The sequence below is a fragment of the Prionailurus viverrinus genome, chromosome X (assembly GCF_022837055.1).
Source record: "Prionailurus viverrinus isolate Anna chromosome X, UM_Priviv_1.0, whole genome shotgun sequence".
In the NCBI taxonomy this organism is placed as follows: Eukaryota; Metazoa; Chordata; class Mammalia; order Carnivora; family Felidae; genus Prionailurus; species Prionailurus viverrinus.
In genome coordinates this window covers 57,199,499-57,217,311 of record NC_062579.1, presented here as the reverse complement: position 1 = coordinate 57,217,311, position 17,813 = coordinate 57,199,499, and the positions used below count along the sequence as shown (strand labels likewise).

At 37.2% G+C, this 17,813-nt stretch overlaps 1 protein-coding gene across 3 annotated transcripts; it reads right to left on the bottom strand.

Annotated features, from left to right (window-relative positions):
- Positions 1 to 217: 217 nt before the first annotated feature.
- LOC125157869 (putative P2Y purinoceptor 10) lies at positions 218 to 17,554 on the bottom strand. Of its 3 annotated transcripts, none has more exons than XM_047844943.1 (3): positions 17,424 to 17,554; positions 3,902 to 3,934; positions 218 to 1,931 (listed from the first exon to the last, which is right to left on the bottom strand). In XM_047844943.1, the coding sequence occupies exons 1-3, from the start codon at positions 17,552 to 17,554 to the stop codon at positions 893 to 895; spliced, it is 1,203 nt and encodes a 400-aa protein (XP_047700899.1). In that variant the 3' UTR covers positions 218 to 892. The 3 variants fall into 3 exon arrangements, with proteins under 3 accessions (XP_047700899.1, XP_047700900.1, XP_047700901.1); XM_047844944.1 differs by having other exon boundaries at positions 3,902 to 4,081; positions 17,424 to 17,495; XM_047844945.1 differs by lacking the exon at positions 3,902 to 3,934 and having other exon boundaries at positions 17,424 to 17,525.
- Between the last annotated feature and the right edge of the window lie 259 nt (positions 17,555 to 17,813).

The following is a 17,813-nucleotide window of genomic DNA, read 5'->3' as shown; positions in this document are numbered from 1 at the left end:
GTATTGGAAACTTCCACAAATTTATTAGAAGGTCCAGATGAGGGGAGGCTGGTGGCTCAGTTGGTTAAGCCTCTGACTTTGGTTCAGGACATGATCTCATGGTTTGTGGATTTGAGTCCATGTTGAGCTCTGTGCTGACAGCTCGGAGCCTGGAGCCTGTAGATTCTGGAGCCTGGAGCCTTCAGATTCTGTATCCCCCTCCCGCCCGCACCTCTCCTCTACTCACACTCTGTCTCTCTCTCAAAAATGAATAAACATTAAAACTTTAAAAAAAAAAGGACCAGATGAGATGCTAAATTGTGAAAGTACCCATGAAATTCTGGTAACCCAGAATACAATAGGTATCCAATACATTTTTAGTGAGTGAAAAAATTTATATGCCCTTTATTCAGTAATAGGTTTGTGGCCCTGAAATTTATGCACACATTGCCTCAATTGTCTCTCCCCCTTTGCCTGTGCATTTATTTATCTCTTAAAAATATTGACGAATTTTACTCTCATTCACAAATAAAAGTTTTAATATAATAGAAATTTACTTTTATATCTTGGAAAAGATTCATGTATTTATTGTATATCTTATTAGCAATATATTTACTGAAGTAATGTTTAAGATAAAATATACAATCTCCATTTGGTTGAAAACATCTGTAAAAACTTGATCTAGGTCCAAGACAGTATTTTGAATTTCAAAGAGGAAACAAGCAAACTCTATCCTTCCTTCCTCTCCCACATTTCTTACACTGCCTCCACTGTTACATCCTTGTGACCACAATTATCACAGAAGAAAATTTCCATTGTTCACAAATTTCTTAAACAAATTGGCTGGTCATTCTGGCCTTTGGAAAAAGCTAGAAAACATAGCTAAAGTCACAATTGAAAAGGTATTTTATTTTTAGCTAATCATTGATGAACCACTCTCCCTGCTCATAAGGCGGGAACGGGTCACAGAGTTGCCATGGCGAGATAGTTGGTCACGAAACTCTGAGGCCATGAAATAATACAGAATGGGATCCAAAAGACAACAGAGACTTGCAAGGCATAGACAAAAGGGGTGGAAATACAGTGTGCTTTGGACAATGGGACAACTGCTAATGATGGTTTCCTTCACCATAGTGTAAAAAATAAAGTTAATATGATAAGGAGTGAAGCAGATGAAAAAAACTGCAGCACACATAAAAACCATCCGCAGTGCTTTCTGCCTCTCACTGATTCCTTGGAAAGCCATTGGTGGCTGCCTCAAGGATATAGTAGTTTTCCAGGTACACCATGCAATGATAACTACTGGGAACACAAATCCTGCCAGCTCAGCAACTGTAATCATTCCAACCAAAGCCACAGTATTCATTTTCTTGTAACCAAGATCAGCAAAACAGGACTGATTGTTGTTGGATGAGTAGGTGCTTCTCAGAAGGGGAAATGGCAAGCAGGCTGTTCCCACGATGATCCAGATGGCAGCACTGATGCCTACATCATACCTACGCTTCCAGTCTCTGGCCCTAAAGGGCTGGAGGAGAAAAAAACATCTCTGAAGGCTGATGCACGTCAGGAAACAAATGCTGGCATACATGTTGAGATACTTCAGGTAGAAGCACAGCAGGCAAAGGGCCTTCGGGAAGGGCCAGTGGTGACTGATGTAATAGTAAATCCGGAGAGGTAAGGACAGCACATGAGCAAGATCAGCCACAGAGAGGTTGATCATGAAAATGATGGCTTTATTTTTCTTGCTGATGAAGCGGCACAGAACCCACAAGGCTGCACTATTGGCCAAAAGACCGGGGATGAATATGAGGATGTAGGTAGTTGCATAAAGGGAGTTCTGAAATGTCACATTAGTAGCATTGCAGTCAGTCTCAGCATTGCTGGTACTGTTGCTACCCATCTTGAATATTTCAGTATACTCATCAAGGTAAGCCGTGGAATTATAATCCCTCCTTAATGAAAGAAAAAAAAAGAATATAATGACTAATAAGTTCTATAGCCAACACCCAGAATCTTTTTTTATACTTAAAGAGAACAGAATATTAAAATTAGAAAAGACTTGTTTACAGATGAAAGAGCAGATGCTCAAGGAAGATATGTAAATGATCCAAGGTCACCTAATGAATCAGTTTGAAAACCATGCAATTGTCCCCAAACTGACCTTTGAGATTGTCTAAATTGTGTCTTGCAGGCAAGGACATCCTGAAATATTTACTCTAGTGGTCTCACCACCACAAAAAAAAAGTATGGTATTTCAGTCATTCCTTTTGTATCCAAATTTTTCTTGCCCCAAGGCCTGGTTAATGTGAATACTGCTTACTCATTTACAATTGCAATGATAGAAATCCAACCTCACCGTTTATGTCCCCTTTCTTCTCTTTTGTCTACCACCTGGTCCATTGGGTTCTGACTTCCTACCTTGGTACTCTAGCACTTTGAAAATGGCCCTGCCACTTAAGCCTGCATTGCTAATGCTGGCTAAGTTTCAAAACTTTGAGAACACTACCTCCTTATTATTCTATCACAATAGCATAGGTACTTCTTAAAATCTCTTTCGCTCTCCTTCTTTTGCCTTTGGGTATATTCCAATTTACATGAAAAATATCATTAATGCATGAATTTATAGGCTGAACTAGGAATTCTCCTTATGTGATCTGGAATTTTCTGCCAGGAATTCTGTACTGGAGTAACATCATGGACATGGCGAATGATCCAAAAGTCACAGTAAACATTGATTAGGGAACCAGCAACATAGACCACAAAATCATTTTTTGGAAACAATTTGAAACTTAATACTTATTTCATTCAAATAGTCACCATAAAGTTTTTAAAAATTTAATTCCCTTAATCTTATTTTATGCTTCAGTGAGGTTTTTATTGTTTGTTATATGTAGAACATGGAGAATATAAAGTAATCTTTAGGACTTCCCAAGGTCTGGTCATGGATTTATGCAAGCTGCCTGCAAATAATAAAAAAGCAACAACTTCATTATTTTACTTTAACACTCTTATAGAATTTTACACTGAAAAGAACCTTTAAAATTATTTAATTCTGCCTTCACATAATACATGTAGAAGAAGTAAGGCCAAGAGAGAGGTTTATTAGAGACACAAAGCTACTAAACAGAAGATCTGGGACTTCAAATGGGAGTACAAGGTGCCTAATACTTATATCCTTACATCCTTCTCTTCATTTGTTTTCCTCTCCAAAACAAATTTTACAAACTTAGCTTCTGTTCATATTGCAGGAATGTTTACTGCAATTAGAGCTAAACGTGGAAGAAATAAAGGAGTGAAGTTGTTCCTTAGGTGGAATAGCACTTTTGTTTTTAATTGTTTCTGTTTTAAGTAAGTTTACAAACCAAAAGAGTGGTTTCCTTTTAGATTCTCCTCATAAGGAGCAGAAATTACTTCCTATATCATTTTACGTCTTATTGCAGGGAATAGAAATTTGAATTAAAAACAAAACCCCAAGAGCACCTGGGTGGCTCAGTCCATTAAGCAACCAATTTTGGCTCAGGGTATGATCTCAGGGTTCATTAGTTTGAGCCCCGCATTGGCCCCTGTGCTGACAGCTCAGAGCCTGGAGCCTGCTTCAGATTCAGTGGCTCCCTCTCTCTCTGCCCTTCCCCTGTTCTCACTCTGTCTCTTTCTCAAAAATAAATAAATATTAACAAATTAAAAATAAATAAATACACAAATAAAAACAGAACCCCAAACAATTAATTCACATATAAAAGAGAGTCAACATTCTGAGCTACCATTACTCTACCATTACTTTCACTTTCCTCCCTTAATATTTTATGCTCCCTACTTGGCCTGTGATATCTCCTGAAATGTCATGCAGTCATCTTGCTTATGTATGTATGACTTTGAACAGAAGGTAGAAGGATGTTCACAGGTGAAAAGAGGAAATAATTACCATGATGTGACTATCATCAATGCACTCCAGAATCTGCAAAGAAATTTTTCACATGAATTTATCCAATGTCATTCTCACAGCCATCATAAGAGGTAAGTACTATTATTACTCTCATGTGCAGATGAGAGATGAGGTAATTGAGGTTCAGAAAGATGCAGTAAATTTTCTGAGGTAACAAACCTAGAAAATAGTAAAAATGGGATTATACTATTTTGCCTTACTTTCTCCAAAGTCTATGCTATTTCTACTACACCACTTGCTTCTCCTTGCTTAGGAGGGACTACTTAATAGAATGGGGCTTATGACATCTGGAGGGTACATTATAGAAGAACCTTTCTAATTCCATAGTAAGACTTCATAATATTATAACACTAGGATTACTTTAATTAGGCTAATAAGATATAACAAAACACTTTTCCCCACATATAACACCGATCCATCCTCAACAACCACTTTGATTTCATTATTGGCAATGTTTCTACTATTATCTATTATCCGTACAAAAACTGTGAGAAAGCAAGGGAAGATGCATAACGTGCACTACAGTTCCAAGAACTGAGAACATCTCACACCCACCCAAGTCACACTTCCACTTTTGTACTTTATAGACCTGGGTATTTGTTCCTGCTTCACTGGTGTAGAAAGTTTCACTTACTAAAGGAGGATGTTCTATTCACACCTCTGTGTTAAATAACAGAAACCTCTTAAGCCAGAACAGCAAACTAGAGATCAAATTCACACCTTCTTTCTTCTGTGGGTTTTTATGCCTTTGCAATTCAGTTTAATGTGAGCTTAGAGATTTGCATGGTTTGCTTTCCAAAATCTCTTGTCTAGACTGAAGGGAAGATAGGATGGTTTTGCCCCAAATCTGGTGACAATTAAATGTAAAATTCCCAAGGTAGGGTGAAGCTGGGGGGATTTGTTTTGGGCAGGACAGAAATATAAGCTCTCTCAAGGGATATTTAGCTTGCTGTGAACAATCTGTGACACTTCTGAAATTTAAGAAAGGAGAACAAGCTAAGAAGCCACTCACAGAAAAATGCTGAATGGAAGGGCTAAAGTTGGAGTGTGTTCCTTCTCTCTGTCTCTGCTCTTGCCACTCTCTCTGTTTCTCTTTGGTTCTAGCCCTGTTGTTGACTATTTCCAGGTGGCTTGTGCTACCTCTGTTGTCAATTTTTCTCCCCTTCCACCTACACATATCTTTGTTTCCTGTCTCAGAAGAATGTATAAGATTGGTGATTCACTCCTGTGTCTGAATTCCCCTTCTCAGTAAGCGCCATGACTCTCCTCCCAGACACTCAACCTGGAGAGTAGGGATTTATCCAACCCATATCACTATATTTCCTCCATATCCAATCAGAAAATGGGGTGATTCTCCCATGTAAAAATCTGTACAATCCATCTACACTTCCACTGTTGCCATCCTAATCTACACTACTGTCATCATTCCTCTTGACTACTAAAACAGATTGATTTATCAGACTCCCTGCACTTCAGTCTTAGCCCCCTGAAGTCCATTCTCCATACTGTGTATAACACTAATATTAATTTTGGCCATGATTTACTGAAAGCTACCATTTATTTGCAGGCTAAGCACTCTTCACATATTATCTCATTAGTCCTCATTGCAGCCCTATGATTATTTCCATATTACTGATGAAGAAACTGAGATTAAAAGAGGTTAAATAAGTTTTGCCAGTCACAAAACTTACATAGTATAGAGGTAGGGTATTAGAATTAGAGCCTATGCTTGTTTCCACACTCTCTTACCTTTGTCCTGGAACTTACTAACCTCTTCTAACACTTTCTATACGGTGGCCCAAATAAACTCTCTTTGATATATGTCATTCTCCTCCATAAAATTCTTTGCTGGCTTTCCATTGTATGAAAGCCAAACTTCTCACCATGGCCTAAAGGCCATAGCTAATATGTCTCCTGTGCCCTTCAACATCACTTTGTTCCATTCTCTTACTCATTCTCTATATTTTAACTACACTGAGATGTTTTCAGTTTCTAGAACAAGCCAAACTTTTTTTTTTTTCTGACAACACCCTCTACATATATTTCTTCTGTCTGCGACTATATCCCTCAAGATTTTCATGCCTGGTTCCTTTTAATATCAGTTTTCAGATCAGAGACTGCCACTGCCAATACTATCTAGGCAGTCTTGCACATCATTATATACTCAAACTCTCTGTTCCTTCTCTTCATAGCATCAACATTTGTAATTTAAATGTTTGTTTACTTGTCTATTGGCTTTTTCATCCACTGTGCCATTAGCTTCACTAGTGCCATAACAATATCTGCTATGTTAATCACCATATAGCCAGAGCAGCTTACTACAGAGCAGCTTAAAGTCCTTATTTGGAAGCCTCAAGCAAAAATGCAAACTCAGATATGTCAACTAATACATTTCTGCTGCCTGATTTCCCTAGGATGTTTTTTTTGATTTGGGTTATTATCATCAACATACCTTGCACCTATCCTTTTCAATTCAGAAAATTCATACCTGTAGAAGGTTGACAGAGAAGCAAACTAATTAATTTAGAAATCACAAGTGGTCAGACATATCCTATGGGTATGAACCAGTACCACCCAAGTTCTCAGAGTATCATTAAGAGCATTATCTGGACCTCAGAAAGAAGCTAGTACTTGTGGTCTACTTCTAAAAATATTGTAACCCTTTATGTTTCTAAGCTGTCATTCTGCAAAGGGTAAAACTGCCTCATCTAATCAGCAAATAACTTCCTACCCACCTATGCATAGGAACTAAAAGGAGAGTGAGGGTGCATCTGCAATCCCCAAAGCTCTCCACTCATTAAAACTAAGCATAAAGGGAAAATAACTCTATTTTTTCCATAGATTTTTGAGAACTCTGGCTGCTTAATCAATATATATTTAATTAACAAAATCTTGTAAATTTTGTGCTAGGTTCTGTGGAGAATACAGAATTATCTGCCATAATCTCTGTCCCTGAGAACCTTCTGCTCTGTGTCTCTGAGAAACTTCTGGTCTGGTGGGGGAAATATTTTTAAAATCTCCAACATCATAATCAGTGCATCACAAGAACTGCAGTAAATTACATAGGTGATAACAAATCCTCATATTATCATAGCATCATCCCTATGAAATAAGTGAGACAGATACCAGTAATACCCTTACCATAGTGTTTAACTGACAATGAGATGAATTTAAGAACAATTAAATACCCACTTCAAGCTCACAGGGTAAGAATATGGTGAAAGTGAGACCAGAGGCCAAACTTGTAGGCCTCTTACTCAATGCTCTTTCTACCATATCAGGCTGATTTTTTTTGAATTCTGAGAGATAGAGCACCTCAAGCCAGAAGAAATAGCACTTGTGGCATGCCATCTGCATTTTCTTATTGATCTCTTTAGGAACAGGGTTGGAAAGAAAAATAGAGACGGTGACTGAAGAAGAGATAAAGTTAACGTACTTTGTCTGATTTATACACTATTTTTTTTAAATCCTAATACTCTTTTAAGGCTTTGGTGAAGTTTCATCTCTTCAAGAAAGCCTGCACTGGGTATTACCAATACTATTCATCTGGGATTCAGAAATTTAAGACTTCATACAGCAAATTAAAATTCTGCTATGAGTATATCCAATATGCTAATTGCTAAGAATGGTAGATTGAGGTGGGAAATTTCAGAGAAATGTAGTGCATGACTGTTGTTCTCAAAATGTTTACAGTTAAGAGAGATAGACATAAGAATAACTAGCCATAATAGATTTTTGAAACATGCCATGAAAGAGAAAACAAAGAAGTTTTTGTGGGAGTAGAAACTAATCCTGCACAGAAGAGGATTGGATGTTCAACTTAAAGATTAAAGTCCATTTTCAACAAACAATTTGGGTGGGCAGGGTACAGGAGAAGAAAGGATGGGGGAAGAATTCCAGCAATGAATAAATAGAATTCAAACATCCCAAACTATAAAAATAAATGACATAGGTAGCAATAATAGGTGTCCTAGTCCAGCTGAAAAACAGTGAGATGGTAGGGAAGGTGGAATGAGAAGTGAGAATGGGAGAAGGGAGTAGAAGGGAAAAGAGACTAAAAAGGTAGATGCAACCCAATCATGGAGAGTTTTAGCAAAAATCTCTAAAGGATTCTGGGAAGACAGTCATATTACCATACTGATGTTTTAAAAAAATCACTCTGGCAAAAGTGTAGAAATGGATTGGAAAGATGGGCCATGTCAGACAGGAAATCCGTATCAGTTGGGAATTTGTAGAGTGAACAACAGTTTGGTTTACCTAAGACTGAGGGTTTCCTGAGACAGGATTTTCAGGGCTAAAACTGTGAAAGTGCAAGGCGAACAGTATAGTTGATCACCTTATTAGTACAACAGTTGAGGTGAAAACAACAACTCTGAACTTGTTATGGCAGGAATATTAGAATTTCAAGTAAAATTCAGTTATGGAATTGACCAGTTTGGGATATTGTTTGAGGATTCAAAGATAAATTCAGTTATAGAATGTGTGAAATTTTAGAAAGAGATAGCACTGTTTTGCTCTTTTCCAAAGCCCTTTCAGATTAGTAGCACATAGCATTCACCTCTCCTGACAATCTGAGCCAATTCACCTCTTCCTTATCCTGGGACTTTTCAAATTTGTACTCTCTGGCTAGCCTTTTCAATTCTTGACTCATCAACAGTATAATTATTAAGTTTCAATGCAAATTGTACCATACTAGCATGCATCATACACTCCCAGAGACCTTAAATATTTAAATCCCTCCATTTCTGATGGCCAACCTAGCACCCTCCCTTATCTTACTTCCTTCCTTACTGAGCCTAGATCAAATGGTCAAACCAACTACTCTTACACAAAAAACCTCAACTTCCTTATTCACCATTCTCTTGCTGTATGAGACTGGCAATGTCTTAATTGCAGATCAAGTCCACAATCCGTGTTCTTTTTTTACTATCCAATCTGCTGAATGCTCCTATTAAAAATACTAGGATCTATTTGGAGTGCAAAAACTAGAAATTTATGACTCTAGCCTAAGACTTTTTGCTTCAGCCTTTCTTTGCACACCAGTGATTACTATCTTCTTTCATTTCCATGGTGGCCAATCAACAGCTTCACAACTTTACTAAAGTTTCTTCTCTCCTACTCTCCCACCTACCACCTTTCCCGGCAGAGACTTTGTTAAGGTTTTTATTTAAATTCAAGTTCGTTAACAAAGTGTAATATTAGTTTCAGGTGCACAGTATAGTGATTCAACACTTCCATACAATACCCAGTCTTTTTTTTGTTTTGCCTCTCTCTTTTGTTCCCTTTGCTCATTTGTTTCTTAAATTCTACATATGAGTGAAATCATATGGTATTTGTTTTTCTCTGACTGACTTATTTTGATTGGCATTATACTTTCTAACTCCATTCATGTCATTGCAAATGGAAAGATTTCATTCTATTTTTATAGCTGAGTAATATTCCTATATATATATATATATATATATATATAATATTATATATGCCACTTCTTTATCCATTCATGAGTCGATGAACATTTGGGCTGTTTCCATAATTAGGCTATGGTAGATAATTTTGCTGTAAACATCTGTAAACATATATCCCTTTGAATTATTTTTGTATTCTTTGGGTAAATATCTACTAATGCAATTGCTGGGTCATAAGGTAGTTTAAAAAAAAACTTTTTGAGAAACCTCCATGTTGTTTTCCAGAGTGGCTGCACCAGTTTGCATTCCCACAAACTGTTCAGCAGAGTCTTCTTAAATCACAGACAACGCTGAGGTTGTTGGATGAGAAGAAACTCAATTTCATCTACTGTCTCCTCCCAACACATAATCTTATATACAACTGCATCTTTCTTACTTCCAAACACAGCTACTTTTCTTGTTGCTCAAGATGAATTACCATGCTCTCAATTCATTTTAGGAGTGCCTAGGTGGCTCAGTCAGTTAAGCGTCTGACTTGGGCTCAGGTAATGATCTCATGGTTCATGAGTTCGAGCCCCACCTCGGGCTCTATGCTGACAGTTCAGAGTCTGAAGCCTGTTTCGGACTCTGTGTCTCCCTCTCTCTCTGTCCCTTGAGCCCCCCTCAAAAGTAAATAAACGTTAAAAATTTAATTCATTTTATATCTCTCAAGATCCTCTTTCATTAATTGCTCCCATTTATTCTAGATCATCATCCTTTCCTCCACTCTCAGATCTGTGTCATCAAGTCTCACCAACCCCCAAAATAATTCTTCTCTTCTATATGCATCTTATTCTAGCTATTTGTTACTTTTTTAAATCTTTTAAAATAAACTCATAATAGTTGTTTACACTTGTTGTTTCCTTTTCCTCACTTTATATGCATTCTTTATGCACTTGAAGGTGGTGTATATGCCCTCAGAACCTCACTGAAACTGCTTTAGCAAAAGTGACAAGTGACCACCACATTGCTAAATCATGCAGGGCTTCTTTGCTGCCCTTGATACAGTCTGACCACTTCCATCTTTTTGCAAAGTTCTCTTCCTTTGGCTTTCAAACAATGATTTCTTAATTCTCTTAACTTCTTGTTCATTTAAACTGAGTTTCCGTCATGGTTTATTTAATTTTTTCACATCCTTCAACCGTTTGCTTTCCCTAGGTCTGCCTCTTCTCTTCTTATTCATTACCTTAATGCTGAGTAACATCACCTACTTTAATGGCTTAAGTTACCACCCATATTCTGATGACTTTCATATCTCTATGTCCAGGACTGGCTTATCCTAAGATATAAACCCATTTTGTCCAGCGTCCAGCTGAAAAATCACATATGAATGTCTCCCAGGCATCTCAAAATGAATATGTCCAAAAAAAAAGTCATCATATTCCCTGAACGTTTACTTATACACCACTATCTATCAGAATTCTTAGAATAATCCTAGAGTCTTTCTTCTCTCTCTTTCAGTCAACCAAGTTTTCTCTCCCTCCCTGTCACACTCTCTCTTCTTTCTCTGGATTATTGAAACATTCATTAACTGATCTAACTCCCTCAAGGATTGCCCTGTTAAAAATTATTATCTACTATTATCTACTATGGTATCTAAATGATGTATAAAAATGCAAATTTTGGCTACCATGTCACCATAGGAATTGCTTTAATAATACACTCATTGCATTATATCAAATGTTTCCATTTTTTTCTGTATTTCTTACTAAACCATGAGAATTTTGAAGACTAAAACCACATATTAATCATTTTTTTAATTTTTTTCAACTTTTTTTATTTATTTTGGGACAGAGAGAGACAGAGCATGAACGGGGGAGGGGCAGAGAGAGAGGGAGACACAGAATCGGAAACAGGCTCCAGGCTCCAAGCCATCAGCCCAGAGCCTGACGCAGGGCTCGAACTCACGGACCACGAGATCGTGACCTGGCTGAAGTCGGACGCTTAACCGACTGCGCCACCCAGGCGCCCCATATTAATCATTTTTAAATCTCCAGAATCCAGCAGAATGATTGGCACATAGTCATTAAGTCAATATTTTGACTGAAAAAATATACTGCTTTGTAACAACTCTTATATTGTGTAACTATTTATGAATCTCTCCACACAGACGGTTAGGCATGCAATAAGTTTATACACATTGGTTTGTAAAGACAAGATTATGGAGAATAGGCACAGTTATGGTCTCCTCTACTACTGAATATATGGTCAAAGCAAGGAAAATAAGGTTGGAATCTAATAAACTAAATTTATTTGTTAAATAAATTTAAACAAATTTATCTTTCTAACTCTATAATAAGGCTAAACATATAGCACTAGTAAACCAATTGTTGCTAACCGCCCCATGTAGGGATTAATCCCAAGGGATTAATCTCATTGTTGTTGCATAATCAAGTCATCTAACCAAAACCACACTGACAATAAATTCCAGGTAAATTATAACCTGTGAAAATGCCACATCCTCAGCATATACTTCAGCCCTTAGCTCTGTAGTTGTGAACCACTTAGAAATAAGAACAGAATTTTTAGTGCCTCCAATACCAGCATTATAGAAGTAAATGCCCTTGGTCACTCCAGTGTGCAGTGCTATGTCCAAGGTACATGCTGCTTAAACCAAAATCCAGGACCATGATGACAGATGCCTCTTCTCTTGAAAGAGGAATATGATGATAGAAGCTAAACCCTAACGGGAACTTTCTTCCTGGATCTTATCTCAAAGGTCAATATTTTACTCTCTCTCAACTCTAATCTTTCCCATGTACTGGGAAACCCTATTCTGACTTCTTCCTTTGTACATTTATAATACCTTTATAAGGACTTATAGCCTGCACTATAAGAATGTAGTCTTTCTGAGGGAGGACTCTGTATCTTAGACTTTTATGTTATTCACTTTTCTTAGCAGACGGTTAGGTATGCAATAAGTTTATACACATTGGTTTGTAAAGACAAGAGTATGGCGAATAGGCACAGTTATGGTCCCCTCTACTACTGAATACATGGTCAAAGCAAGGAAAATAAGGTTAGAGTCTAATAAAGATGGACATCTGAGAGTTCCAAAGCTTGCAATTCTGGATTTTTATTTAAAATCCAACAGGATTTTAAGCTTAAGTAAGAATATGGTCATTAAACATTCTTTTTATGGAAATGAAGAGAAATGGTCTGTTGTCTCAGAACATAAAGGTATGTTGGGTCTTTAAATATAACTCAATGGAGCTGAGTCCAAAAACTTAGGAGCTGCCAATAACATGTAACCAAAAGTAGTTTTGCATCCTAACCATCTCAATGCTGTGGTTTCACAATGGTAGAGCCAATGTAACTTATATTATTATGTCATCAGAATTCATACCAGACTTCTAAGTTTCAGTGAAATGCTAAATCCAAGAAGTTTTCGCATGCATCCTGTCAGTCACTATCCAAGTGCTATTCATGTTACCTCATCCTTGTAAGAGCTCTGAGTTAATTGATATTATACCTTTTAGAGATCAGAAAATGTAGGCTCAACAGGATTAAGTTTATTAAAGTCACAGCTATTATGATTTCAGTTGTAAATGTAATTTATGAGCAAAGAAAGCTAAAATTATGATACAACTTTTTTCACAAACAAAAAGATATTTTAAGTGGCATTTCTATGAATAAGAGTGCCCATCAAATATATAAGGCTGTTATTCTCAATTCTAGTTCTAGTGCTTTTTTAAAAATATCTATGCATAGATGGCAAATGACTGCCCACCAGGTGTCATCATAGTATTGCATCAAAACGAGGGATCTTTATGAAGATTTGCCTATGAACCCAAACCATAATAGATCTGTGAATAGAGTACTAGAACAGTTTCTTTATAACAGTAGTGATATGAATGTGACAATATTTGCCCTAGGTTGGGAAAGACTTAAAAGCAGTAGTATATATTGAAAAAGAGCACTGGATTTGGAGCTAAGACATGTGGGTCCTAGTAACTATTCAAATGTTCTTTGTGTTGCCCTGCTAAGCCTTTTCCTTTCTGTGGTTTTCATTTCCTTCATTATTAAAATATGACAATTTGAACTGGATGATTTTAACTCCCTTCCAGCCCTAACTTGCCATGATTTTATGAGCATGGTTCCTCTCAACCCCTGTATCTAAATAATACTACCAGCACTGCCACTGTCATCATTAATACAGCAACCACCATCTCAACCCACCTACTGATTTATACTTTGCAAACCATTATTGCACCAATAATTGCTGTTAATCATTAGTAAAGGTATAGGTTGTGAATAACCTGGTCAGTGAATATTATCTCTATCTTAAGGATCAGAAAAATGAGGCTCAGAGAAATGACCTTATTTACCTGAATACATAAAGTTAGCATGTGGCAGAGTGAGGAGAGTGAAACCAAGGTTTCCAGTACTAAGGTGACTGCTCTTCCTGTACAACACTACAAATCTTCACTGTGTCAGTCCTCCCCCTCTTTCCACCCCTTATCATTAAGTCACTAATACTGTTAAGTGAGCATGTTTATAAAATTTGTTTCTTCTATTTTCTTTGACAATAGGGCCAGTATGTGAGGGTGCCATCTTTGGAGAACAAGGGAAAATTAAATAAGGAATGGTTTCTGAAGGGGGTTCCCTCCCATTCTCTAAGGGGTAACCTTTACAAGCCACTTGGAAACCTAACTTGCTTTGTCTTACTTTACCTTTTCCTTCTTTAAACCTTAAAAGTCTCACATTTATTACCTATGCCAGTCTGACCCATATGACCATGGTGTCCTTTGTTCAATCACTCAGAATCACAGCTGAAGAAGAATAACTTGAATTTGGAACCCTGTTATCTCCTGAATTGATTAGAATCAACTCTAAATTACCCACTTGACATCAGAAACACTAAGCTTTGTATATATCCTGTGAGTCTAGAAATTTTTTTCTATAAATTAGAAGAAGTGAAAATTATTTTCATCCCTAAAATGAATTAAAGTAACTACACTATTGACAAACAAATCTTAAATGTTTGAATTTAACTGTCATTCATGCATCTGTATTATATTTTTAATCATTTGGGAAAGATGCTTAACTATATATCATTTTTGCAGTTGCAGTATTTTGGAGGTAGCAGGAATCAGGTTCTTTGGGCAGAACTAGGGTCATATCTTAACTCAGTTATCAGCTGACTAGCCTGAAATGTCTTAATTCATATTCGTGGGCTTCAGTTTCTTCATTTATAAAAGTAAGATCATAGTCCCTGCAACATAGATTGTTGTGAAGATTAAATGGAAAATGTACATGAAATGACCTATTTCCATGTCTGGTACACAGTAGACATTAAATAAATGGTAGTTCATTTCCCCTTTACTTGTATAGAAAGTAATCTCCATGGGTTCTTGGTTAGATACTGTACTTTTATGGGTTTAGAAAATCCCCAAAAATGTATAGTTGTGAGAGACGGCTAACAGAGCTAAAATAAAATTTCTTAAAGTAGAAGGCTGGAAAGCATGTGTTATTTTAAAAAAGAATATCCCTTATTATAGTAAATATATGTGTAAATCAAAATCATTGTTCTTATAATACAAACTGTTGAAAATACAGATCTACATAATATTCGTGGCTGTTGAGCATGCAGTATTTGGAAAATGTCAGTGTAGAGGGGCAGGTTTTTCTAGGAGTCCATTGGGGTGCCTGCGTGGCTCAGTCGGTTAAGCAGCGGACTTCAGTTAAGCCACGGACTTCAGCTCAGGTCATGATGTCATGGTCCGTGAGTTTGAGCCCTGCGTTGGGCTCTGTGCTGACAGCTCAGAGCCTGGACCCTGTTTCAGATTCTGTGTCTCCCTCTCTCTGACCCTCCCCTGTTCATGCTCTGTCTCTCCCTGTCTCAAAAATAAATAAAACGCTAAAAAAAATTAAAAAAAAAAAACATCTCTAAGAGTCCAGGGTCTGGTTCCTAGGGACGGAAGTCCATAATAACCTTGTAGTGACATTTTTATGTTTCTCAAAGGATACTTTGGTCTTAAAAGATTGAGTAATACTGATTGGGTGACAATATCATTGTGGAAGTCAGATTTCAGGCCTAGTTCGCTTGTTTGTTGTTTGTGTTTTTCATTAAAAAAGGAAATTAATTATAAAAAAATTTGCCTGTGGTCTAAAAGTTGAAGTTCTCACGATAACATTATTCTGAATGAAATATAATGGTCCTTGACAAAGTTTACTGGGTTTCATTTATGATCTAGATTATATTTCCAGAACGTCCCCTCTAAAGAAATTTTCATGTTACGGCCCTATTATTTACCACTTAATGATATGTCACTTTTCTCAGGTACCTAGGAGCCTAGAGTCAAATCATTGCATTGTTATGAAGGAAAGTAAAGACCATCTGTTCTAAGCTCTTCCCTTTATTACAAGTGAGAATATTGAGACCTACACAAATGAAGCAACTTGCCCAAGGCCACGCAGCGAGTCATTGGCAGAACTTGAGTTAGGACCAAGTCTTTTTGATTCTGTGTTTATTGATCCACCTACTCCATCACTCTTCCTGTGATGCATGCAAACCAATACTAAGTAAAAAATTCCTTGCAAAATAATTTGACCTCAATGTAAGTAGACTTCTTGACCAAAAGTTTTTAAGTAAAGCAGACTCTCTGCCAGTCATTGTCTTGATTGTTGGGCCTCTTAGAGTGGTTTTGCAACAGACAGCTCTGTCCTCTTTGCTTGAGCTGTGACTGAAGGGTATAGACTTCCCTGCCTATTAGGGTATCAGTTGAGTTATCCCAAACATAACTAGCCATGAAAAGTCAACAGAAATCACCCAGAAGTATGATCACCCATTTTTCAGTCTTATGCTCCACCACTTCCAGGGTTTGAGCAGTCTGTACAACATGAATTAACAACTTTCCTAGTTGAACCCCAATAAGAACTGCTTTTAACTAAAGGAGGACCTGTGTTCAACAAGAATCATGGCAAAGACCATTACCTTGAATGCATTACCTGATTCTTAGTTCAGGCCTTTTTCCACCTCAGTATACCAGCATATCACCTATTTCAGCACTGAATAATTTTACTGTGTAACAATTGCTAAATGATAAGCTACTCAATTAATAGAAATGGCAGTGACACCCTCCATCCATTTAAGCAATCAAAATAAAAATGTTCCCACTGACAGGACTTAGGGACTGAGACTACTCCCCACCAAAAGCACAACAAAGTTTATTATTCTATCCACAATGATCCTGGTACCAAAAAGCATGGCACAATCCAGCCTTAAGGATTCCCCAGTAGAAGTTTCCTTTTGACTCAGTCATCTTGGCTCAGAACCAAAGAGGTTTCTACTACTCAGAGTAATAAGAACAATAATCACTTAAAAGATAGGTGCCTCTCCTTTGGGTTCTTCTATACAGAAGGGCTAGAGTTAACAAAGCAACTTTTAAAGGATTAAGAAACATCCCTGAGCACACTCTGAAATCATGTGTATTTACTTTCACATTTATCCGAAATCAAGTGTCTTTATTTCACTGACTCTCAGTTTTCCCATCTGTATTATGAAAGATTTGAATCATTAAGAGTTCTTTCAATTCCAAAGTCCATGATCTTTCTTTCCTTCTATCATGAAAAAACTTGCTATTTCTGTATATGAAAAACTAAACTTAACAAAATAAGGACTTAATACATAAAACTTTTTTTTCATTATGAAATTGTATAAATTACACAAAACAAATATTCAAATACTCTTTTTTGAGTTTAAAATGTCAAGTTGTCTCAATGAGTCTCACTTAACACAGTTTTCTCAACACTTTGTGCTCTCTTCCCTGGTTGATGGAGAACCACAGAGCCCTTAGCAAAAAGTGAGCTGCATCACATACTCCATGCTCCTCAAGAATGGTGGGGTACTTGATAGCATTACCCCTGGCTTTGTACTCTAGTCAGGCTCAAGGGCAAGCACGATTGATCTTGCTGTAAGAAATTTGAAATGAGAAACCAGTGGCCATTTTCACGTTGGACACTGGTCCCACATCTGTCTCTATCCTGGATCTTCATGCCCTCACCAATATTCCCACATGGAACCACCAATTCCAAGATACTAGGCTGTAACTTACCCTGGAGCCTTGTCGGGATTAGCACTCCTGTTTCTTTGCAGGGAGTTGGGAGTGAAAAAGCCTAACTCTGGGCGGCACAGATTCTGCTGATAACTGAAAAATTTGTTGTTGAAAGAGGAAGTTGAGTTCATTTGGTGTCTCACCACAGAAACCTTATTTGTACAGACCAAAGGTAAGTCCCTTGAGCAGATGACAGTACTTAAGTTTTATTTCATTTTTATTTCATTTAACAGACAAATTCAAAGAGTATGGAGTCAAAGCCTGTACAAAATCAAACCATAGCTGCATACAGCCTTCCTTACTGTCCTCACCCTATCTCTTTCCAACACAACTCACATGTCTATCTGTCTCATTAGAATCTCCATGGAAAGATAGGATTTTGGTGCAAAA